General features: G+C 36.8%; 2 protein-coding genes across 4 annotated transcripts; one reads left to right on the top strand and one right to left on the bottom strand.

Moving 5' to 3' along the window:
- Positions 1 to 213: 213 nt before the first annotated feature.
- On the bottom strand, positions 214 to 7,168 carry pin4 (protein (peptidylprolyl cis/trans isomerase) NIMA-interacting, 4 (parvulin)). 3 transcript variants are annotated; one of them, XM_084430533.1, is made up of 4 exons: positions 6,520 to 7,168; positions 6,061 to 6,131; positions 990 to 1,109; positions 214 to 538 (listed from the first exon to the last, which is right to left on the bottom strand). In XM_084430533.1, the coding sequence occupies exons 1-4, from the start codon at positions 6,554 to 6,556 to the stop codon at positions 380 to 382; spliced, it is 387 nt and encodes a 128-aa protein (XP_084286659.1). In that variant the 5' UTR covers positions 6,557 to 7,168; the 3' UTR covers positions 214 to 379. The 3 variants fall into 3 exon arrangements, with proteins under 3 accessions (XP_084286659.1, XP_084286657.1, XP_084286658.1); XM_084430531.1 differs by having other exon boundaries at positions 6,795 to 7,046; XM_084430532.1 differs by having other exon boundaries at positions 6,075 to 6,160; positions 6,520 to 6,681.
- Positions 7,169 to 8,000: 832 nt separating this feature from the next.
- On the top strand, positions 8,001 to 11,922 carry nek12 (NIMA-related kinase 12). The gene is made up of 3 exons (XM_084430529.1): positions 8,001 to 9,243; positions 9,404 to 9,604; positions 11,586 to 11,922. The coding sequence occupies exons 1-3, from the start codon at positions 8,127 to 8,129 to the stop codon at positions 11,741 to 11,743; spliced, it is 1,476 nt and encodes a 491-aa protein (XP_084286655.1). The 5' UTR covers positions 8,001 to 8,126; the 3' UTR covers positions 11,744 to 11,922.
- Positions 11,923 to 25,367: the final 13,445 nt, after the last annotated feature.

The following is a 25,367-nucleotide window of genomic DNA, read 5'->3' on the forward strand; positions in this document are numbered from 1 at the left end:
TAGTAATGTATTAGTAAATGTTGAAATTAACATTATCTAAGATTAATAAATGTTGAAGTATAGTTCATTCTTAGTTCATGTTAACTAATGAACCCTTATTGTAAAGTGTTACCAAATAAACTATTGTAGTATATGCAAAGCATCAGAATTCTAAGCAACAGAAGACTCACTGGAAAACAAAATTTCTGGGGAAAAGAGACAAATGAACCAAAACCAGTTTGCTCATTGAGATGAGTTTTTATTAGCTCCTATATACATGGTGATATATAAAAAAAAAAATCCAATGTTCCACGACTGCACAATGCATTGTTGCTATGTTGTAAATGCAGTGTTGTAAATTGTACCACAACATCAAGTCGTTCAGTCCTTTTAAGAGGGATCACTTTTTGCCTTCAACCATGATGATGTGGTAACCAAACTTTGTTTTCACGGGAGGATCTGTGTATACGGGTTTGTCCATAGTGCTGACAGCTAGAGCAAACGCTGCATCCTGAAACGGTCCCACCATTGATCCTCTTGTCATCCAGCCAAGGTCACCCTGTCATATGCAAACCAAAACTTTAAGCTATGCAAGCCGTCTTTAAGACATTTAGGCTGTCTTGATAAAAAACAGAATTCGAATAACAAATTACTAAGTACATACTTTGATCAAAACTGTAAAACAAAAGGTAGCCTATATAAAGATCTGAACGTACTAGGCAACAGATTCTTCCAGGTATGTTTTTTTAGTTTTAGGAAAGGTTGGAAAGAATAAGTAATATGAAATATTATGAGAAATTCTATAGAATAATATGGGTTCAGTGTTCAATGCAAATTAGACTGAGGAATTTTCCTGCATGGATAGTGAATGACATCTTCTGATAAAACAAACAAACAAACAAACAAACAAACAGTACCCATAGGAACTACAGGAATGACTATTTCTCATAGCATGTAAGTGTCACATTACTGCTACTAATATACTGTTATCTACATGAAAAATGTCTTACTCCTTGTCTGGCTTTGTCCTCACTGTATTGTGCTGCCACTTCACTGAAGCGCATACCAGATTTGAGTTTCTCCATTGCTTCCATACACTTGCCATGCTTTTCACATAGAATATGCCGAACCTAGCAGAAAAAAAAAAAAAAAAGGGTGTCAATATGACAAACAAAAATTTATTTAAATAGCAGTTTGACAGTGACAATGAGACTTCACATCATTCATTAAAAGGGCTTCTGAGACACCTTAGCTAATTTGCAAATATGTTTGCATATTGTACTATATTAAAACAGCACAGCGGAAAAAAATTTAAACAATAGATAATACCGAAACAAACAGTTAAAATAATTCTAATTTCATATAATAATAAAATAAGAATTTTAACATTTAATAAACAATTAACACGTAATAAACATTTATGAACTACATTTTATAAATGTATTCATATCTATAATATTCATATCATATAAATGTATATTCATAGGAACTTAGAATCAGTGTAATTTCTGTTATATATAAAAAATAAACTTTAAATGCTAAGATTGGTGTTTGTAAAAACTTCTAAAAAGGACCATATACCAGTGCTATTTTACTATCACTTCAGGGACACAATACGCCACTATGTTTTCTAAAAGTAAATGTATAGGGAGAAACACTAGTTGAGTTGTATTAGCAAAGCACTTCAGAGTTTGAAAATACAACTTCCAACAGATCTCCCTCACTTTTTCATTCAATTGACAAAAAAAGTAGCTTGAAAACCTCTGCTCTCAACCACTAGAATATGGACATAACATTTACTTTTCCTTCTGATCCCACTGCAAAAAGTGATGAACTTCCTCAGTATTTTTTGTCTTGTTTTCCAGTGCAATAGTCTAAAGATTCTTTAATCAAGATGCATTTACTGGAGAAACAAAATGAAATAAAATATGAAGTCTTGTTATCAAAACAAAGTGAGTTTATGCATAAAACAAGAACAAATATCTGCCAATGGGCTTAGAAAAATCAACTTAATTTTTGAAGTTTTCATACCTCACTGACATATATTTGTTCTTGTTTAAAGCATAAACTCAATTCATTCTGTTAAAGGGGTCATATAATGGTACATGCACTTTTACAAGGTGGTTGTACTGAAATGTGTGTTGGCAGTGCCTGTACACAACCATCATAAAATGATAAAAATCCATCCAGTCTTTTTTTTTTTAATCTTCTTATATGTTTTCCCCTGTCTCAAATCAAGCCCCACGATTGTTCATTGACAGCAGCGTTTCAACACAGACCCGCCCTGAGCGAGCTGTCATCATAGTCCGCCATTGTTGATACGCTGGAGTAGAATGGCGTCTAAGCGATTGTGGTGTTCTGTTCTTGGGTGTAATAAGGAACACAGCAGTCATTTTGATGTTCCTAAATCCGAACCGCTGAAGACGCAGTGGCTGAGTTTGTTTTCGAAGGGAATATTCCCCACGATCAACAGCAATGCTTTCATGTTTGCACGAATCATTTCACACACCATTCAATCCACCTGCTTTACAAACGAGGGTCAGTATAAAGCTGGTTTTGCTAAGAAGCTGCTCCTGAAAAAAGGATCGGTACCAACTATTCGTGTTCCTGCTGCACCTCCAGAAGAAGTAAGTGTAACGTTTTATTAACCTTTATATTAATATTTATATTAATCTTTGCAAATCGCTAGCACGCTTCACGATGAATGCGTCTAAGGTTTACACTCAGGGTACATTACGGCATGTTTTCTATGTACAACGTTCTCAATATAATTCATAATCCCAAGTTTATAATGAACAATGCGTTATGGTTATTGTGTTATTATTTCAACATGAGCAAAGCTCATTATCATTTAAAGACACATGCACTGAAACGGCGTGCTGAAAACAGAGCTGTTTTTGACCAGGTAAAATGAGTGTTTTCTTACAATACTAATGAGAATTTTTAATTAAAGTATATTACAAACTTTTAATTTAGACCCTAAAGAATCATATTAGCTTGTACAAAAATGGCATTATATGACCCCTTTAAATCTTTCAAGACTTTGTATTTTGTATTGGAACACAGGACAAAAATACCGATGAAGATATCAATTTTATTGCAATACATGCATAATTTAATGCCATAACTTTGATTTAAGGCCTTAATTTGTTTAATAGAGACTTAAAGGAATAATTCACTTAAAAATTTAAATTCTGTCATCATTTAGCTACTCACCCTCAAGTTGTTTCAAACCTGTATAAATTTATTTCCTCTGCTGAACACAAAAGAAGATATTTTGAAGAATGTCGGTAACCAAACAGTTGATGGACCTCATTGACTTCCATAGTATTTTTTTTCCTACTATGGAAGTCAATGGGGTCCATCAACTGTCTAGTTACAGACATTCTTCAAAATAGCTTACTTTGTGTTCAGCAGAAGAAAGAAATTCATACAGGTTTGAAACAACTTGAGGTTGAGTAAATGATGACCGAATTTTCATTTTTACGTTAACTATTCCTTTAAGATCCGCAGAAACCGTGATTATAGTTTTTATTAATATTCTGAAATCATTTTTAACCTTTATATCTTCTGCTTTCATTTTAATATTAGTTAAAGTTGTTATTTTAGGTAGTTTTTGTGTTATCTAAATATGTCTATATAGTTTTTATTTGTATTTCAGCTTTTTAATTTTAGTACCTCAAGTTAAACTAAAAAAAGAGAAATGTTGCCTTGCCAACTAGCTGAAATATCTATTTTATTTCAGTTAACATTAAAAATATATATATTTTCATGATGTATGAAATTTTTTTTTCTTTTGTCAAATCAATGTGGTTCAGATAACATAATATTTTGAGTGTCTGTTAATTAAGCCATCGCCATTGTATTAACTCAAATTTTCCATTATTAATGATCTTACTTTTTAAAGTGAAACCAACAATAATTTTTACAGTGCGACGATTATTTATGGTTTTAGTTAACTCAGGGTTCTTGCAGGTTTCAGCAAGTCAAATTTAAGACCCTTTTTAAGACATTTTAAGACCATAAAGATTGAAATTCCTGTTGACTGAGCATTGCCAAAAAAATATTCAAATCAAAGAATTCATTTTATTTCAATGAATTCAGTAATTGAAAAAGCGTTAATTTAATTTACAGATAAAGCAATCACATTAGTAACCTTCCACACCCAACAACGTGTGTCAGAGAAAAGAACAGAATCAGATATAAAAAAAATATAGAAAATTGTACTTTGCATATTATATTGTAAAAAACACATAATAAGTTGATTTTAGTTGATCTTAACTAGAGATGAAATGGCATGAACATTTCATTTCAATGATTATAGTGACAAAAATGATCAGTTATCACAGAATCCTGTTCAAAAAGTACTAATACTACAAAATGTCGAAAACCAGCAAATAACAAATAAGATTAGCATCAATATGCACTTTTTGTTTACATAAACATTAAAATAATACCATTAAAAACGATAGCCAGATTTTAAAAGTGTCTTGCAATGTACAAGTTCAAATAAAGTTTTGACAAAAAAGTTTTTTTTGCCTCACATTTTTCAGACTTTAAATAATTTTTTATAAAAAGAATGAGTCAAAAAAATAAATTACTGACATTTACAATGCACTTTAGCTTATCTTTTATTATTAATAGTAAAATTCGGTCCGATTTTCCCGTGGCGTCTGTCGTTGCTATGCAACCATGCACCGCGCTCTCCACAATGTCAAAGAAGTTTTAGTGGCTAATGGATTTCCACCACCGAGAAACGCTTGCTGTAAGTTAGCTCTGCTACAAGATTTATGTGCGGAGAAGAGAATAACACCCATAGTGTTTGGGTGCACCCGCATCCTTCCTGTTGACTGAGCTTTCAATGTTGTTACGGAAAGGGCGAAGCTGATTGGTTGGTTCTTGTCACATGACCTGCCGTGCGTTTGCTGCATTCTTTCTGAAGAGTTGAGATTTTTTGAGTTGAGACAGAGAATGTCTAATAAGGGGAGAACTTCCACTCTCAGTAAACTTCCGGCTTCTGAACTGGTTGCAGTTCCACTCTGATTCCATATGAGGGCGCTCACAGGACGAGTGCAGAATGAATGGAGGTCCATGGCAGTATACCCATCAAAATACACTTTTCTCAGGATATAATTTTTTGTCTAGTAATTTGAATGCTGTATTCGAAAAGAGATGCAAAGAAATTACACATCGCTGGGTGTTAGATTTTTTAGAGTCACTTATTTGCTTTAAAAAGTATTTTAAAGTGTCAATGACGTCATACACATCGTACGACCAGAGATACTTTACGGCAATCCTTCAGTCACTTTGGTGCTTTCGCGCTCTGCACTTTCTTTTCTCTCGAGGCATCGACAACACAGCTGACACAGGTAAATACACGTGCTAGAAGAGTTTTTGTTTTGTTTGTTTCTGGTCCCGCTTCGGATGCCGCGATGCCATCAAGCGGTATCTCTAGTCGTAATCAGTCCTTCACTGACCAATCAGCGTTCATAAGCAGAATGCTAGCGTGTTATGGGCAACAACAACTCAACCTGTAAGAAATCGAAAGGACATAAGTACTCGTTCATTCAACTTTCGACCTATAACCCATGTTGAACTTGCAAAACCTACAATCAAATCTGAGATTTATCAATGGCAATCGGGTGAAAGAGACGAATTTAGCTGTCTAGCCCCATAGACTTCCATTCATTTTGCACTCATGGGCGATCGCCCCCAGTGGAACTCTGGTGGAACTACAACCAAAATTCGGTACAATACTAGGACTTAATAAGGAGTGGGCAGGCTCTCCGTAGACGGGCTCTGGTTGAGATCTCGCTGCGGCTGTAAAAAAAAAAAAAAAAACGAGAGCCTACATTTAAACGAACTTGAGCAAGCAAAATATGCGATATGTGAACGGCCTGTTGGCGAGACCTTTTTTAGACCTGACTAAATGAAATTTAAGACCACGGATGAAAATCTGCCCGTTTTTAAGACGTTTTAAGGCCTTAAATTTAAAGTTCAGAATTTTAGACTTTTTAAGACCCCGCGGGAACCCTGTGACGTTAACTATAATAACCCTGCAGTATACAGACAGATGTATACCTTTACTGCAGTACCTCCTTTCTGAGCCTTCTCCTTCTTGTCACTGTCTCCACTGCTTGAAGCAGCAGCTCCTGCACAGATACAACATCTATCTTAGCATCTGAAAAGTACAAGGCAATACTTATTCATTTGTATGTATATTTTGAAATTGTCACATTAAGCGAATCGGACATCTAGACACATTCTTCACGCATTTCACACATTTATACTTGCACGGCACATTTAATACAATGGCCAATATAATAGAGAATGGCCTGAAATGTTTCATTAACACCAGTTGGTCTTGTATAAAACAAGACAACATCAGCTAAAATAGTATAACAATGTTTACAATCTGTTAGCCAAACACTAAGCTAGCTAGCATGTCAGCAAATAGTGCAGCACTCAAAAATGTGCTATAAAATTGCATATGGTGTTTGTTCAATTTTGTTCGTTCGGCACTATATATTTGTTGTTTACCTTTAGCACCTTTGCCCCCCTTTCCTTTTGGTGGCATTTTCTATCTCCTCGTGTTGGACGTGTTTCCAGTCTATGGTTTCCACTGAACCCTTTGCTAGCACACAGGAGCTAGTAACTCACTGACTCCCATGCGGTTAGCATGAAAATTGCGCGGAAGCTTTTTTCAGCGTACAGTTTTACAGTATACTTTGTGTCCGCGTCTATATTGTGCAGCAAACAACATATGCAAATGCAACAACTGAAGCCGATTATTATAAGAAAGTGTAATTGCAAACCTTTGTGCAGACATGAGGGATGATGCGCTTGAATACATTTAAAGACCTTAACAGTTTTCTGTTTTCTCTTCATCGATGATCGATTTTATTTTATTTTTATTCATGGTGATGGTATGGTATATTGATGACCAGTTAATGTGTTTTAATTGCAACTGTATTTTTGCATTTTATGTTTAAAACAGATTAGAATAGTAAGGTTTAGAGTAGACAGTCACATTGATGTGCAAATGTGTCCAAGCCATAGAAATGTATACGTAGATGTCAAATTCGACGGTCAAAACCTGTCCGCTCCAGACACGTCGGCGCGCCAGCCATCTTGGAACGGTCAGCGTGTTGTCACTCACGGTAATAATCAATGATACCACATTGCACAGGTTCTGGTAATGAAATCGCCGAGATTTAAATTATCGAAGAAATTAGATAACTTTTCACAGGTGTGATTGCGTTGGTTGTTTTAATATGTTTTTATGTGTATTAACTCAATATGGGGGAAAAGTTTTTACTTTTACTGTAGTGACTTTTTAATGTTGCACAGCTGACGCTTTCGTCTTGTTGTATTGTGTTAGTTTAGCAAAATCATCTGCTGCGGTCATATTCGTCTAACTGCGATTGCAGACGCTCAGTTAACCTAACCTGCTCTCCTTGTTCACGGACCGGCTTTGACCGGTCCAATATGGCGGACGGCGGCCCACATGAACAGCCACGAATGCGATTCTATGTATATATACATCTATGTGTCCAGTCCAAACGAACAACCCGAACACGACAGCGCCTCATGATGACGTTCTTACTCGAAAGGTATGGATTTTTATTGCAAAAAAAATAAAAAAAATAAAAACATTAAAATGTTCGATGTGATCAGTTTTGGGCAGTTATATTTTACATTACGCCTTCGTCATTTTAATTAAGCAATGTATTCGCCTTTAGGACGGCAGCTAAAGTTCGGAACGAATCGGATTCCCTTTTGTTGAGAAGGAGCTGTCATGGTAACATGAAGACAACACAGGCGTCTTTCTTCTTCTCCTGACACGACGCATTATTTAAAAAAAAACTAAAACAAAATAAATTAGGTTTTTTATGAGGACCCAAAGGTAATAAAGATTTTAAGGATATTTGGTTTCGAAAAAGTTTGTTTCACCTGTTACTTTGGCTAGTTGGCAGAACGAACCTGTTTATTAATTGGATGATCACATAATGACGGTTTGCCAACCTATCTGGTGATTAATTTTCTAGTGTCAATACTCAGATCCATCTCTCAACGAGACAAAAGAAATGTTTCTGCAACCAGTAAGGGTATAAAGAAGATGTTTGGTGAATGAATAGGTTCAAGACATGGAGAAATATGAAAATGTACTGAATCTTGGCAGAGGAGGAGCAGGCGTTGTAATGTTGATGAAACATGTTGATACAAAGAAATTATGTGCAGTCAAGAGAATTCATGTGGACAGTTCCCGAAAAACAAAGTCCAAAGATGTTGTGATGCAAGAGGCAGACATTCTCAGGAGCTTGAAGCATCCTCATATTATAACATGGATTGACACTTTTTTTGACGCAACTAATGAGTATATTTACATTGTTATGGATTATTGTGACGGTGGAACGTTGGATGACCACATTAAAGAACAGAAGAGTGGGGAATACTTTGAAGAAAGCAAAATTATGAACTGGTTTGTGCAAGTTGTCATGGCCGTCAGTTATATCCACTATGAAAAGATCCTTCACAGAGATATCAAGCCGTCCAATGTGCTTTTAACCAAGAGAGGTGTGATTAAGCTTGGGGATTTTGGAATATCAAAGATTATGAACCACACGCTGGATATGGCCTCCACCTGTGTGGGAACCCCCAGTTATCTGAGTCCTGAACTCTGTCAGGATGTCCCATACAGCATCAAATCTGACATATGGGCTGTTGGCTGCCTACTATATGAGCTTTGTGCCCTCAGACCAGCTTTTGAAGCTAAAAATCTCCTAAGTCTGTTTTACAAGATCATAAAAGGGGAGTACATCAAGGTCCCCGAGAGGTATTCAGAGGACATCCATACATTGATCGGGAAAATGCTGTCTGTGGTTCCTGAAAACAGACCGAGTGCAAGCAGCATACTTAGTATGACCTACGTGCAGGAACATCTGGGAAACTTCATCGAGCACCAGGAGAAAGAACTTACAAAGGTGAATGCTGAATCCAGACCTCAAACAAAAGAAGACTTTAACGTTGAAAACGCATCTATGGAAAGCAGAACAGATAGTGCCTCAGCTGTCTCTGACAAGACACTGCAAATAGAGACGTCGTTCAGTGCTGAGGACGAAGTGGCCCATGAGGGAACAGAGTTTGATTATTCAGAGGACTTTGATGAACATGATAGCTATGTGTCCTCCGAGGATGTTTCGAGGGAAGATGTCTCCTCCAGCCTTGCCAATGTGGTTGAAGAGGCATTTGAGGAATCTAACGGTAAGGGTGTAATGTAATCATATTAATAATGTTTTCCATTGTTTTATTATTATTATGAGGCAACATGCAAGGCAACAGGCGTAGGCTGATGGTGATCTAAGAATTTTTGCTGGCTTTCCTAACACCTCCGAGTATTCTCTGCATGTATCATTTATGACAGTTGTGCCTGATGATGAGGACATCTCTGACTATCCAGATGACTTTGAAGAAGCTGAGGATGATGACCTGGCTGAGGTAGTCAGCTACGCCAGAGATGCCCTGAACTGTGTTCCAGAGAATGATGCGTTTGATGTGGAACTGGAGCTCAAAGATGCAGGCGGTTTCTCTGTCACAATGAAACTGTTAAAAGAGAAATACATAGGTAATCATGCACATATCAAATTGGCAGCACTTTATTTCGATGGTCCACTTTTGTCATTCTACTAACTATAAGTAACTTTACAACTACATGTCAGCTAACTCTCATTAGAGTATTAAAGGGGTCATATAATGCCATTTTTGTACAAGCTAATATGATTCTTTAGGGTCTAAATTAAAAGTTTGTAATATACATTAATTAAAAATTCTCATTAGTATTGTAAGAAAACACTAATTTTACCTGGTCAAAACAGCTCTGTTTTCAGCACGCCGTTTAAGTGCATGTGTCTTTAAATGATAATGAGCTTTGCTCACCCCACCCCTCTGTTCTGTGTGTACACCGTTTGTAACACAATAACCATAACGCGTTGTTCATTATAAACGTGGGATTATGAATTGAGAACGTCGTACATAGAAAACATGCCGTAATGTACCCTGAGAGTAAAACTAAGCCGCATTCATTGTGAAGCGTGCTAGCGATTTGCAAAGATTAATATAAAGGTTAATAAAACGTTACACTCACTTCAGTTCTTCTGGAGGTGCAGCAGGAACACGAATAGTTGGTACCGATCCTTTTTTTAGGAGCAGCTTCTTAGCAAAACCAGCTTTATACTGACCCTCGTTTATAAAGCAGTCTGGTGTGTGAAATGATTCGTGCAAACATGAAAGCATTGCTGTTGATCGTGGGGAATATTCCCTTCGAAAACAAACTCAGCCACTGCGTCTTCAGCGGTTCGGATTTAGGAACATCAAAATGACTGCTGTGTTCCTTATTGCACCCAAGAACAGAACACCACAATCGCTTAGATGCCATTCTGCTCATAGACAGTGCTTCAGGCAGTGTATCACTGACCGCGCGGACTATGATTGACAGCTCGCTCACGAGTGAGGGCGGGTCTGTGTTGAAGCGCTGCTGTCAATCAACAATCGTGGGAGGGGCGTCGATTTTGTGACGTCACAAAATCGAACGGCTTGATTTGAGATGGGGGAAAACATATAAGAAGATTTAAAAAAAAAACACTGGATGGATTTTTATCATTTTATGATGGTTGTGTACAGGCACTGCCAACACACATTTCAGTACAATCAACTTGTAAAAGTGCATGTACCATTATATGACCCCTTTAATAGACTGTCTGCTTAATATCTGCTAACTCTTTATTTTGATGCTCCCCAACAGACTATAAGTCCCTTTTTTCTGTATATAAAATCTTTGCTATAAGTAACTTTGCAACTGCATGTCAACTTATTATACTTACCCTAACACCTAACCATAACCTAACAGTCTACTACATTCTACTAATAGTCTAACGAGAGTTGCAAATGACATGCAAAGTTACTTATAGTTAGTATAATGTCTAAATCGAAATAAAGTGTAGCCATGACATTTATTACAAGTTGGTTATTTTTTCTTTATTCACTTGATTTTTCTTGTTTTTTTTTCCTGGGTCTGTCTTAATTATATTTTACTTAAGTGATTCATTTTTTGTTTTAACAGTTAAAAGAATAGTTCACCCCAAAAATATTTTTTTTTGTTATCATTTAGTCACCCTTAAGTTGTTCCAACCCTGTATGAGTTTCTTTCTTCGGTTGAACACAAAATAACATATTTTGAAGAATGTTGGTAACCAGACAATTGACAGTAGTCATTGACTTCCATAGTATTATTATTTTTTCCTACTATGGAAGTCAATGGGTGCCATCAACTGTCTGGAGACCAACATTCTTCAAAATATCTTTTTGTGTTCAACAGAAATAAGAAACTCATACAGGTTTGGAACAACATGAGGGTGAGTACATGATGACAAAAATATTTTTGGGGTGAAATACCCCTTTAATGATTACTGCTATTATTGTTTCAGAGCATTTGAATGAATATGTATATATCAGTATAGTTCTGAATACTGTTTGCCAACATATTTGGTTCTCAGAGTGTCTCTGCATATACAAGTAAGTAAATGCTGTTCTGCTTTCTGGCGTTATAGAGGATGTTGGAGCCTCAGTCTATGAGGAAATCAGTGAGCACTTTCTGAATGGCCTCACGCCAGGAGACCTGCAGCCACAGTTCCAGCACATGATCGGGACAGACCATCTGGAGACCTGCTACCTCATTTTCAACCTTGACCAAGAAACAACATGCTGAATCATGCCTGTCCTATTTAGAGAAATTAATTTTCCTTGTTTTAACAGTCAGTGCTGACTGCTCACATAATGATGAACTTCAGCAATGCTGGAATTGTATGAAAAATTCAGTATATTAAACACAGAATTTTGTAATATATTTAATGAATTATAACTAATATTATAAAATAGTGTGATTTTATAGATATTTGTCATCAAGAATTTTTTACCAAGTATTCAGTGCTCCTTTGAAAGTGTTACCTAGTATAACCAGTAGGTGGCACTCTATAGTAAGAAAATGTGTGGTGTTACACACCAATCCAGAAAATGAACGCATCATAGTTTCTCATCTTGGCATTATCAGTCACATCACAGGATTGAAGTATAAAACTGCTGCCTTTTAAATACCCTTTATAGTGGATACAGAAATTCATTATATCAATGGCACCCAGCCGACTACTTTTTTAAATGATTTAACACATTTCATACATTATTTACCAAAATGATCTCTCAATATGTCCATTAAACAATGCTTGTAAATGTGAAAGCAGTGGAGACTATCGTGTGAACATTTCCTCCTGTGCTGCCTTTCACTCCACTATTGGAATGTAAAAGAGATTCCGATTCTGTAAATTTATGGGTGACAGCTGCAGTTGTTTTCCATTTAAGGCGTTTTCCCTTAAACTTGTCCAGATTCTTCCAGCAGGGAATTAGTCAGTGCGATAGAGAAACTGCCATGTGTAACTGTATAAATGGCCCTGTGTTATTTTTTATTTAAGAATGTTCACAATCTGCCCCCAGAGGAAAGTGTGTAATCAATATATGAGATAGGTCTCCTCACAGAATGTTTTGTATTATTATATTGTCTGTTTTAACATCTTTAAACATGAAAGGAGAAGAAAAATGATTTTACTCAAAATAGTATCAGTCCTAGCCAGGAAGGACTGGTTGGTTGTTTGTGTGTGTGTGTGTGTGTGTGTGTGTGTGTGTGTGTGTGTGTGTGTGTGTGTGAGAGTGAGTGAGTGAGTGAGTGAGTGAGTGAGTGAGTGTGTATCATGAGACATGAGAATCCTTGTCTTCAAAAACCAAGGTCATGTTGATGTTAAAGCTAGTGTGCACTTTTAAAGATGGAGTGGAGAAAACAGAACTCCTCTAGCAACAAATGTAAAACCCTGTTTTTTACTTATAGACTTAAGTTATCCACTGTAAAGAAAACAACTGAACATTAAAAATGTAAAGTCATTCCCACAAAATACATTTATTTTTTATAATGCAATGTTCTGAAAGAAGTAAAACATGGACTGAGGAGTCATTCAGGATAGAGCTGTTTCTTTATTTATCCACCTATGCATTTAGAAGAGAGTACCAGAGAAGAGTGAGAGACCAGAATAAATGCAAACAGGTCAAGACCACTTTAAGTAGCAATCACCTCTGTGCCTTGTCACTTTAAAACCTGTCAATATTTCATCCATAGTAAAACTAGCTACCGGGAGAGCTTGTCACTCGTGTCTTTAGGGCTTTGTACAAAGTTTGATGCATTATTGATTGATTTCTTCATGAGTGCTCCGCCCTTTAGCTCAACTTGATTTTTTTGTTTGCATATTTTACGATCCTAATTAAGTGTATTTGTTTGTTTTTGTGTCTGAGTTTTGACTTGCATTTCTAAAAGTTTCTTAAATTATAATTCGATTTTTCCTTTATTCTCTCGTGTTGTTTTCCTTGGTGTGTCCTAATTACTTCATGAATTGGTGAATTGAACAACCTGCTTTCAATTATGACAACTTTTGGTGTAGTTTTTGCATGTTATTGAATATGGCAATATTTGGTATTGGTGGACTAGATCTGCTAGGCTGCTGCTGTTGATTATTGCTGCAAATGTGGACTTGCTTCTGCTTAAACACAGACATGACGCTGTGAGCATGTAAGCTATGCTGCTGCAAAAATAGACATACATAAATACTATAGCAGATCTAGGCAGGTGGAACTGGGGGAGGTGGAGAGTTTCAGAGGAAGCAGACTATTTAAATAAAACAACAGAATGGGTGTCTTTACTGGTACTCGTTGGCTTTTTAGTGCCTTGGAGTATTTCATCTTCAGATTATTTAAATGTTGAGCAAGCAATCTCATTGGCTGCAGAATCAGCAGAGGCCAATCAGCTTGTTCCATGCAATAATGTTGTGATTGCTGGCAGATTTCATGTAAAGGCCATATCAGCCTGCGCCCTCCAGTTTTAACATGCAAAATGATTAAAAACATTTGTTATAGCAATGAGCTTTGTTTGCTGATTATTGCAGATCTTCAAAAAAACTTTCTTGTAGGCCTTTTTCTGGCGAACAGCCTCATGCTTATTGGCTTGCCAGACTTTTTCAAACAGTCATGATATTCAAGAGAAAGGAAGTGCTGCAGAGAGAATGGGAGGAAACTCAGGCAAACATGTTTCCCTTGACCTTTAATAGACAGCACATGTCTGGCCTACATTGGTGTGAGATTTCTCTGCTAGATAGCTTAGATTACCATACTGCTCCTCACACATGTGTTCCATTGAAAGCTGGATGTTTAAATTTGCTTATCAGAACATATTTTATGGAAAATTCATTGGTTCCAGCAGTACTCTAAATCTCTAACCCACTTGGCTAGATTCATTCAAGACCACAGGAAGGAAGTAAAGAAAAACATCAAAAACTATGCATGAGAGTCAAGCTCACAGCATAAGTTTTGTCCCTCTTCCAAGCAGAGGAATACCACAAATCTCCAGGCTGACTGTTGTATGTCACAGCTCTAAAATATTGATGTGCCATTGTTTCCGGTGAAACAGCCTCACTGGAGACCAGTGAGTATTAGAGAAGTGAGGTGGAAGATGGTGACAGTAGCCTGCACTCTGCTCCTGCTGCGTCTCCAGAGACGGCACATATCACAAACCACATCGCCCATGTGAAAATCTGCCCTATTCTAACCCAAGAACAGAGGGACTAAAAGCAGCACTGAAAATTACATCTAACTCATCAGTTACGACTGTAGAAGGCAAATTGCTTCATCCAGTGGAAGAGTAAAAGCCCCATAGAAAGGTTGATGGCACTTTACCTGATCTCACCATCTTGTGCTGACGCTATGTTAAAAATACCTACAACAACAGCTGTCTGAACGGCTTATATCAGGACTGTAACATGAATCTAACCATGAAACTGTACAGCACAGATTTATACTACAGTTCAGCTGTTAGATATATTGGCTTATAGGTGTTACTACTTTCGAATGACCATTATGCTCCAATTTAATGTTACTCAGTCATTTAGAAAATATGAGCTGAAGTCTATATGGAAGCCTGTTTACGCCTCATATAGTACAAGAAATGAAAAAGTCATTTGCGATGATGTGACTTTATATCTTGCAATTGCCATATTGTTTCTCATAATTGTTTTATAACGTTCAATGTGATTTTGTTGAAATATGACCATTTTATTCTCCACAATGTGACTTTAGAGCTTGCAAATGTGACTTTGTTTCGCATAATTGATTTATAACTTACAATATGACTTTATATCTCTCAATATTGATTTTATCTCACAATGTGACTGTACATCTTGCAGTTACAATGTTTTTTCTCACAATTGCAATTTATATTGCGATGTATAGGCCTGTCTCACAATTACTTTATATCTTGCAATACAACTTGAAATATCGCAATTGCAACTTTAAATCTCACAAAATCCAAATTGTGATTTTATATCCTACAATAACTTTATATTGCAGTGTTTCTCATAATTGCATATTTACTCACAATGACTTGTATCTGCAATGTGATTTAAAAATCAATTGTGACATTGTTTCTCATAAACAGGCTTCACCAATCACCACATAATGTGACTCTTTAAATAATGCTCCTGTTTCACATTAAAGGAGAACTTGGTAACTTTTTAATAAAACTGTCTAGAAATCATTTGGATGGTTAAACAACCTGTTCTGGTGATATTGGTGACTTTTCCCGCTCCCCCAGCGTTCCCAGGCGGAAAACCAACCTTGCAACTTGGGGACTACCGTCCTGGCAAGATAGAAATTGGAAGTCTCGTGAGAAGCGAGAACGAGCGCGAAACACGAATTGCTTTACGGCAATTCGACATAAACACACACGCATGTATGATGTATTACCCATAGTTACCCACCTCGGTAGACATAGCTCCACACGATACAGTTGGCATTCTCCGATCAAAACAAACGCACATGAGCAGCGGTAGAGAGGGGGAGGAGGCCGCCGCAAGTGAGTTTTTTACGACAGTGTTGTGAAAAATACCCCCCCCCCCCCCCCCCCCGAGTTGCCGAGTTCTGCTTTAACAGAGAAAATGTAAAGTGGTAAGTTTACAAAGTAGGCCTACTGTAAAGAGTGACTAGAGAACAGTGTTCGCATTTCCCCTCACCATGCATGACACGTTAATCACAAATGATGAGAGCAGGTCAAAGCAATTACATGTTAGAAAGCGGTGTCATTGCACATAATTTCACTTTATTACCTGACATGAAGGAGACCTTGAGGTGTGAGTCACGGTTCGATCTCCGCCCAGTCTTCGGGGTTTGCGGTGGGGTAGTTTAATAAGAGCTATTGTAAATGTCCTAGTAATTGATCGGTGTCAACAGAGTGCACTTTATGGAGTTTGTAGTGTACTCCTGAGAGGATTATCCCATGACGAGAGGTGAAAGGGTCTTTACGCCTTTCAGATGTAAGCTGAAATTGGCAGAATGTAATTTCCAACTTCATATAATTGATTTCAGAGTGCAAAACTCTGACACCCCAAATCGTGGAGATTATCATTGAAAGGGGTATTTTAAGTAATGTATGGACAGACTGTTCATGGTTCAATTTTAGTATTTTTTCCTTCGGTGACAGTTGTCTCATGGAGAAAGTGTTTAAAGACCCCCGATATGTACAGGGAGCAAGATCGATTTTTCTCCTCAGATCCTTTAATCCCAGTTTATTGGAAGTCCAGTAACACTCAGCACAATATTGTGATTTTACAGGCTATTGGTCCCATTCTGCTATTGTGGTTGCTGCTCCATAATCTTCCTGTGAAGAAATCTCACAGGAGTTGGATCCATATCGCACAATAAATGGTGCAGGAGAATTTTTACCCCTCAAAAGTGGAGTGTTTGATGTATTGAAACAGTAATAAGCCTAATGCAGTTTTGCGATCCCTCAGGCATCTCTTCAACATTAGGACTTCCTCGGTGTTTGTTTTTGATTCACTCATAATTCACAGTGAAGCTCTCATTTGAAAGTCCACTGCAGATGGCAGTGTGTGAGGGATTCGACTTATCAATGACTGTGTAAAAAAAAAGAAGAAAGTGTAACACCAATACTTACAAGTTACTTCAAAGTTCATTGAATTGATTTGTTCAAAGATGCTGAATTATTCAGGAACAAAACAAGTGACAGATATACTGTATGCCTACTTCCCTTCTATATAGCAAGCGAAAAGTATTATGTGAAATGCCTTCCGCCTTTTATAATTCTTTCTAATGAAAATGGGAGAAGAGTTGTGAATGGCAGTGAACTGACGCGACTGATGCTGTAGGTCACATGACAACATGACGGATGTAGAACATCTGGATTTCATTCATTCTGAAATCTAAAATGACAAATGGGACACCCTACAGTGTTGTGGACTTCACGATCACATGCACACGCCAGCCATTGTAACATCGATTATGCGTTGACTTTGGTTGTAACTTCACTGCCTTCACTATCGCCAAAGGCACTTTCAATATTTGGTCTAAAATGTATGTTTTCAGCACTAACTTCGTGTTTATTGAACTGTTTTATAAAAGCAACATCACAGTTGCAATCGTTAACTGTTCCTGACTGGATTTAGATCAAGCATACATAAGGCCAGTAGAGCTTACAATGATAACAGTCACTATGAATCAATAAGATTAAACGTTGTGAGAATACAAGAGCTTTGTTTCAACTGAAGCCTAAACAGAAGTGCTTTTTATAATTAATATTGGACAAAGACAAGTAGAACTGACCTCCGCAAGCTTTCACCCTTGGTCATTCCTAAAGTCTTAAACCATATTTCTCCACGGACCACTTCACATCTCATTTTACATTGGTATGAAAACCCACGTTTTTCTCAGTGGGTGGTAGCGGTTTTGTAAGGGCTTTGGAAGCGCTCTCACTGGCGGAATCCCATGTTGTGTGGAAAACGGCAGAGATTTTGAAGATAAGTCTTGTCTAAATGAAAGATCTGTAGAAGGAAACTGTGCTTTCCTTTCCAAGATTGCTATCTAAGAATGTGCTGTGCTTTCACCTACCACTGTAAGATGTGAGCAGAAACCATAACTACTTTTTGCATGTGTGAACCTTCACATGAATGCCATTTCAGTTCAGTTAAAAGCCAAATAAATGTCTAGAAGGCAAATAAAGTTCATTACTTCAAATTTAATTTGCCATTATCGAAAAACAGAGGGTGATGATGGCAGGCATCTTCAGTGTGCCAGAGAGTGAATGCTCATAACCTTTTCAGACCTCTCTTGATTAGAGGGGAAGGCAGACAGACACTTTTAACAAATAACCTTTTACACGGTCATCCAATCATCTTTATGCTTTTTAATCTCAACATCCCCCTTTAAAAGCCATTTCAGCTGACTTCAGATGCTCTCTCAGTATGGCTGTGAGATTTACAGTGTGATGCGATCTGTGGTGCAAATGATCTAATTAGTCAAATATCTTGATTACTTAGATCCGAGGTGGAAGCTTGTCGATTAGAGAGTTGTTTGCTTTAGCTAATTGTAAATGTGTGAATAATTATTGTCCTTTTAGGGAGTGCAGAGACTGCTAAAAGGAGGCTTGGATATAAACCGCCTTCATTTGGTAGAAAGAACAGGTCACCTCCTGGGCATGAGGTCAGGTCATCCTCTTTTCACCACTCTTTCTCCTTCAAACGCTCTTTTATCTTTCCATTGCCACAGGAAGGAGATGAATCACAATGGGTGAAGAGATTTCAAATGCTGGTTTGGCATAACCACCTGCCACTAATGGAGGTGCAATATACATTCTTTTTGTGTGAATATAAAGTAGTATGCATTATGGAAACACTAATTGGGGTGATGGAGCATAACATATTTAGTGTGGTTCTTTTGAGGCTACGGGGAAATGGATTAAACTGATACAATCAAATTGCAATGAGTCAGAGATTAGAGACTAAAGATTTAAGTGCTGATAATTTCACAAACTACAGATAATCCACAGTGAAAAAACAGAGGCAACTGAGACCATGAAACAAACAGCATGGTTTACCTGTAAGTGCTTTTCAAAGGAATATTGAGCATTTATATATAAATACACAGTTACATAGTTTTTAAATTAATAAAAATGTGTTTTATTAAATATTATTACAATTTAGAATAATTATTTTCTATGTTAATATATTTTAAATTGTAATTTATTCTTGTGCTTTTTTCAGCATCATTACTCCAGTCTGCAGCGTCACACAATCATTCAGAAATCATTCTAATATGCTGATTTGCTGCTCAAGAAACAGTTCTGATTATTATCAATGTTGAAAACAGCTGTACTGCTTAATATTTTTGAGCAAACAGAGATACATTTTCATTCAGGATTCTTTGAGGAATAGAAAGTTTAAAAGAACAGCATTTATTTGAAACAGATGTGAAGTCTTTACAATCACTTTTGATCAATTTAATGTATTCATGCTGAATAAAAGTATTAATTTCTTAATTTTTAGTTTAGTCTTACTGACCCCAAATTTGTGAACGTTAGTGTAGGCTATACTCTACAATAAATAAATAAAACCATGTTTAATATTCATAACATTTTCTAACCTAGGGGCTCATACGATGCATGAACCTAAGATGCATTGAGAAGAATAAAATCAGTTTAGACAGTCATTGTATCACATGTGGATTATTCCCAGGTCACTAGGCATATCTAAACTTAGCCCTATTTCTTTTTATTTCATACAGACACAAATAATGGTACATTCAACATGACACATTTCCTCAGGAGCAGTTGTAGGGAGCTAAAGAAAGATTTCATAAGCTATTTGCCTCAAAAAAAAAAAAAAAACCTCTTTATATCAGTGAAAAATAAAATAAAATAATGTAAATAGTAATAGTTTCAAGAGTAATTCAAGATTGGTATCTATCTCTCCGAGTTATCTCTGTGTCGTGATCTCCTTTACAAGTAGTGGTATATCTTCACAACACAAATTTGATACATTTCAGACCACAGTGATGAAAGATCCGCTTGATTCAAAGACAAAGACACCACGCAAAAGCCTAAAACAATTTATATCTTTGTTTCGGAATTGCTTTCTTTGTATGTGGTTGCCTACATTGTTCTCAGTATTTTTCCAAAATCGAATGCTCTGAAAATGTAGCAATACAGCAGGGGTCTTCAACAGGAGGTCTACGGCTGGAATGCAGGGGGGCCTGGCAATTATAACTGTTCTCATTTTTGTGAAAAACTTGAAAAGCTGTATAAAATATATATATATATATATACTGTATATATATTAAGTAAACTTCAACTAAAGCTAAAGTTAAGAAGCTAAAATTGTGTCCCACATTAAAATACATCAGATAATATTAAAATGGTATAAGTTCTGTACATCAGTGATCATTATTTTAATGGCTTTGCAATGCAATCATAACATCATAAGAATCATAACAAGGTGTGTAAACATTAATATGGTACAATATGGAGAGAAAAAGCCTAACACACACCCACACAAATATATTATAGAAGTCAATACCTTTTTGTGTTTTATCCGTTTCATCTAGCTCAGGAAAAATGGCCCATCACTCAATGTTAGGTGTCATTCTAAGAGCTGTCAGTCAGAAAAAAACTGCACAGAAATAAACCCAATGTAATACTTATCCACAGGACAAGAGTTAGTTATTATGAAGGGTTGTTAGGTGCAAAATGTTGAGGCATTATTTGACACAATACACTTGCAATGCTAACTGTGTCGGAGGACGTTGTGATGCAAGTGTGAGATGACAAGCAGTAATGAATAGGAAACAGAGGCATATTAAAGCCCTATTCGGGTAGATAATGTAATGTAATTTTACCGCAGGAGAGGACGTCTGTAATATTAATGATCAATTCGAACAGGATAAGAGATCTTGGAAGGGGTAACTCCTTCACCTCCCTGTCGTCATGTACGTATTACGTTGCTTCCTGATATCACGTGCGCAAACACATAAAATCTATATAAAACAATTTATTAAATTAATTAAATTCTGATAGGCTTATGTTGGTAACAGGCACTTACCTAAAGCTAAAATAAGTTTTGTGCTTCTAACAAGTGCTTTCAACCTTCTTTTTGATCTGATCGATATGCGGAAAACCCTTGAGTTTTGCCACAGACTTGACGTCCCACCGCTTATAACGCTATTGAATGCTTTTTCAAGCACCTCCTTACTTGAAAAACTGCGAAAAACTACTTTTAAGCAGGAGATGACGGAATATTTACGTAGATATTTACAGTGGGTCTATTGCATGGGATTAGTATTACCTGAGGTAATTTTTCCAGACCATTTTCCAGAAGGTAAAATTCGCTGTAATCTTTACTGACATTGTCCGTAATGATTACTGAGATGGCACATTCGGACGGGACTAACATCACAGAGAAACTCTGGTAATAATAACTTTACACCACCTCTCCATTGTCAGCAAGGTGGAGGCAGACAATGAAGATAATAATAATAATAATAAGCTACTTGTTCTGGTAAAATTTTTAATTATCTCCTCATAAAAGAGTTAAATACTTAGAACCCACCGAGGTGTGGCATTTCATGTGCAGTAATCACTGAAGGGCATCAAAATACCACAAACGTTCCCCCTGTTGAATCTGCTGTAAATTCTTACCCAGAATGACGTGAAGCTCTTCTGAGACAATGGTCACGGTTGACTCCAGAGAGAACGACAGACTGGTGCAGAGCCACTGAAGCCTGAGGAAGACAACAACATCCTTCTTATCTGTCCTCTGAGGAGAAGACACGTGCACTGGAGTCTCACAGGAAGGACAGCAGCAGCCTCCAGCTGTGTGTGGGCATTAGCACACCCACAAGTACCAACGCTTGATCAATGACTCAATGTTTTAACTCATCTCTTCTATAGAACTCAGGGATAATGTGGCTAGACAAGCACAGAGGGTTGACATAGAGGACAAACACACCTGGCATGAACTCAACACTGCTGATTGCTACAGCAGTAAGTTGTGTTTACAGAGCGTTTAGCAGGGGCAGATTTACACATTTAGTATAAGGCTGTCTACGTTTTTAGCACACAATCAATATTTTGTGCTCTTAATTAGCAAGCACTGCTAATTGGCTTGGGAATCGATTAGATCAGGAAATTTGGGCGTTACATAGCCAACCAGAGATGTTACACGTTATCAGTGTTCTTTGTGTGATTTTTCACATGTATACATTTTTACATGCATTGATTGATTATTATGTGCAGCTGTGTCTTGTTTCTTTGATTAGTTCACTGTGTATTTAAGGCGAGACACTACAGGTGAATAGGGTAAAATTTTTAAGTAATAGATATCACCATGAAACTTCTAAGTTGATTCCTTCCACAAGTATATAAAAAAAATGTATTACAAGTTTTAGAAATGTGTATGTTTAATTATGCAAATTAGGCATTATCTCATTAAATATGCACGATTTTGCATATATTTTCGGTAGATAGATCTGAACATATGATAAAGCCAGGTGCAAAATTCTTTTTTCATTTTGTTTACACACAAGATGAAAATAAAAACTCAGAGGGATTTCAGGATATATGCTTTCATTACCTATAGGGAATCAAAATATACTGTCCATAGCCATAACAATTTTATTTTCGACATATTTTTTTGATTAAAATGTCACATAAATCAGGCCAGGAATGATTTATTAACAAATCCCGCTACTGGAAACAAACTGGAAAGTTTGGTGTACACAGGTGCTACATAGGCTGAGATGTTTGTACTGGAGAATGACAAAAAAACTCATTTTGAGAAAACGGCAGGTAAAGATTTAAATAGCTCTAAATGAGAAATCGGCGTTAGCTTTAAATCCCCCTTTGGACATTCACGATTGGTAAATTCGGGAGAAACTTACAGCCGCAAGTAAACAAAATGTAATAAAATAAACATCTTAATGTATATTTTCAACGTTTTCTTTATAGCAGCTTGAAACAACACATATTGAAGGAGTAAACTAGCCCAAAATCTCAAAACTGACCACTGCATGAAAATCAATGTTTTTGCCTGCCGTGTCTCGCCCTAAGCCCTGTTTGGTTCAGTTCAGTTGTCCGTTAATATTGTTTTTGGGAGTAAGTAGTGACATATCAACAGGGGTGTAGCACAAGATCCCGGGCCCTATGCATAGGCAGTCCTGATGGGCCCCCATGTTCCTCAAATCCAAAGAGGAGGATGAAGGGTCTGTTGCTACACTCCCTGATGTGACAGTTTCTGAAACTGAGGGCCATGTGTTTCACAATGTTAAGATCTGCTTCTACTAAATCTGACAAATATAGTGTTGACATGATATGTAGCTACCGATGAGCTACCTATGACACTGATTAGGGGTGCAAGGGGTGGGACCGTGAGACCTTAGATAGTCTTTACTTTTTTGTTTACAAAATGTACTCAGTCAATCAACTATTCAGCCAATACACTAACTTTACATTTCATCTGACATTCATTATGAAGTTTAATTAGGAAATGAAAATATCCAGGTAAAATAAAATATATTCCAGACTGTTCAAGGGCCCTCTCTCCCCTTGGGGCCCTGGTAATCAGTACTGGTTTTACCCCCAGTCCGACGCCCGTGCATATCAAATACTTTTTTTCCGGGTCCAAGCCTCCACTCTGTTTCAATTGAGATTGCTATCAAACCAGATCTACAATGTAAACACAATGTAAATGCAAATGTAAATGTTGTATGATGTAAATCGTACGAAAATGTAAAAAAAAAAAAAAAAAAAGTAAGCATGATAAAATATAACCATCACTGGGGCATAAGGAACGCATAAGATCATACAAATTCATAAAAATTCAACGGCAGTTTATGAGCACTATTAATTTATAACACACCTTTAAGCTAAGTTTAAAAAAAACTCAAGTTGTCTCAGACGCCAGTATTTCAACGATTCAGAAAAGATGAATCACTGTCTGGCCAACTAAGATTCTGTAATGGAGATAATGGTTGTCATTATTTTAGAAATACGGAACACACTGTGAGTCTACAATATAATAGCACTGTTTTTATTTGCTTTTGGGATCTTGAAGAGTGTTTGGATCCGGAAACAGTGAAGCGTGACATCAGACTTGAAGTCGGCATGAAACATTGGTTGCGAATCTTGCGATAGTCTTTTCTTCCCTATTGCGTATGGCTTCTGGAATGAGAAAAATGTACGGCGGGACTTGATTTCATCCTTCAGGAATTGATTGGTTTGTAGGAAGTTGGGCGTTGCTAACTATATGGTTTCGAGGGGGAGGAGAGGTTAATGTTTTTGATTAAAGATTATGAGGCCATATGAATAAAAAAAATGATGATGTGCACAGATAAATCATTTATAATAAGCATGTTATTATAAATAAGAATTTTAAATTTAGATTTCATGGTGACTTTAACAACTAGATTAAACTTCAGAACGTTAATGCAAAGTTTGTGCTAAGTAGGGACAGTGAATATAATGGTCGAAAAATACGACACGTTTTTTATTTCCTCTAATATGGCAACAGTTCGGAAAACTTTGTGAATCCATCTGCAGTTTCATCACATATATCGTGCATTAATTAGCCTACATCTTTAGAGAGTACAGAAGTGTTTCTTGCACTCAACAATAAACACAATGTGCACCTTGATGTTTTATTCACAAACAAATAGCTTTTATGAACCAGTTCTTTTTTAGTGAGTCAACCATAAAGATTCACAAACTTGATTGTGAGTTAGCAGTTTGAATCGTTCAAAGAGGTTACTGAGTTGAGTTCCCAGTTGACTCCCTCACTAAACCTCAAATCATTTTTGGTTATGTCTGATTCAGAATGAACCATTACTCTGACGTATACTTTCAGTAGCAACTACATCAGTTATTTTACAGACCAGTGGCTCCAATGATGCTGTGTAATTTAAGGTAAATTACCCCTCAAAATTCTGTAACTAAAATAACCATTTAAATTGCATGACAATGACTTTTGCCTGGACAAGCACACCAATAATATACATTTCATTGCCTTTTTCCTGCAGAAGTCCATCATGTGTTGGGCACATTCAGGATTGTCGTACCCAACCAAAGCTCTTGAAACAGGCACTAATCAGAGATGAACAACTGTAAACACTCATGTCTAAATGGCCTGGAAAATGGGGCATGGCAGTAATAAGCTTCAAGCCACTCAAGTTGCTTTTTCCAGAATCCTGTAACGGCTTTCGAAGCAGAAATCTAGAAGCATACGAGTCAAGGTTGTTCATCCAGTTTATTATGAGCGCCTGAACTAATTAGGCAAACACTGTTGCCCTGAATAAATCTGTAGTTAATCTTTCTTTATCCACATGAAAGACTGATTCGATTAAATATCAAAGGGTTATACAAAACTAGCGAGGACACAGGAAAATCATTCCCAGAAAGACGAAGTGGT

Source organism: Rutilus rutilus (genome assembly GCF_951802725.1).
Source record: "Rutilus rutilus genome assembly, chromosome: 14".
Classification (NCBI taxonomy): Eukaryota; Metazoa; Chordata; class Actinopteri; order Cypriniformes; family Leuciscidae; genus Rutilus; species Rutilus rutilus.

What these genes read in the sequence shown, in the direction of transcription:
- pin4 (XM_084430531.1), bottom strand. Translation starts at nt 6,867, where the DNA reads ATGAAGAGAAAACAGAAAACTGTTAAGGTCTTTAAATGTATTCAAGCG. An exon ending in TCCCTCATGTCTGCACAAAG is followed by an intron (nt 6,132 to 6,794) that starts GTTTGCAATTAC and finishes GTATCTGTGCAG; the next exon opens with GAGCTGCTGCTTCAAGCAGT. An exon ending in AAGGAGGTACTGCAGTAAAG is followed by an intron (nt 1,110 to 6,060) that starts GTATACATCTGT and finishes TTTTTCTGCTAG; the next exon opens with GTTCGGCATATTCTATGTGA.
- nek12 (XM_084430529.1), top strand. Translation starts at nt 8,127, where the DNA reads ATGGAGAAATATGAAAATGTACTGAATCTTGGCAGAGGAGGAGCAGGC. An exon ending in GGCATTTGAGGAATCTAACG is followed by an intron (nt 9,244 to 9,403) that starts GTAAGGGTGTAA and finishes CATTTATGACAG; the next exon opens with TTGTGCCTGATGATGAGGAC. An exon ending in GTTAAAAGAGAAATACATAG is followed by an intron (nt 9,605 to 11,585) that starts GTAATCATGCAC and finishes CTGGCGTTATAG; the next exon opens with AGGATGTTGGAGCCTCAGTC.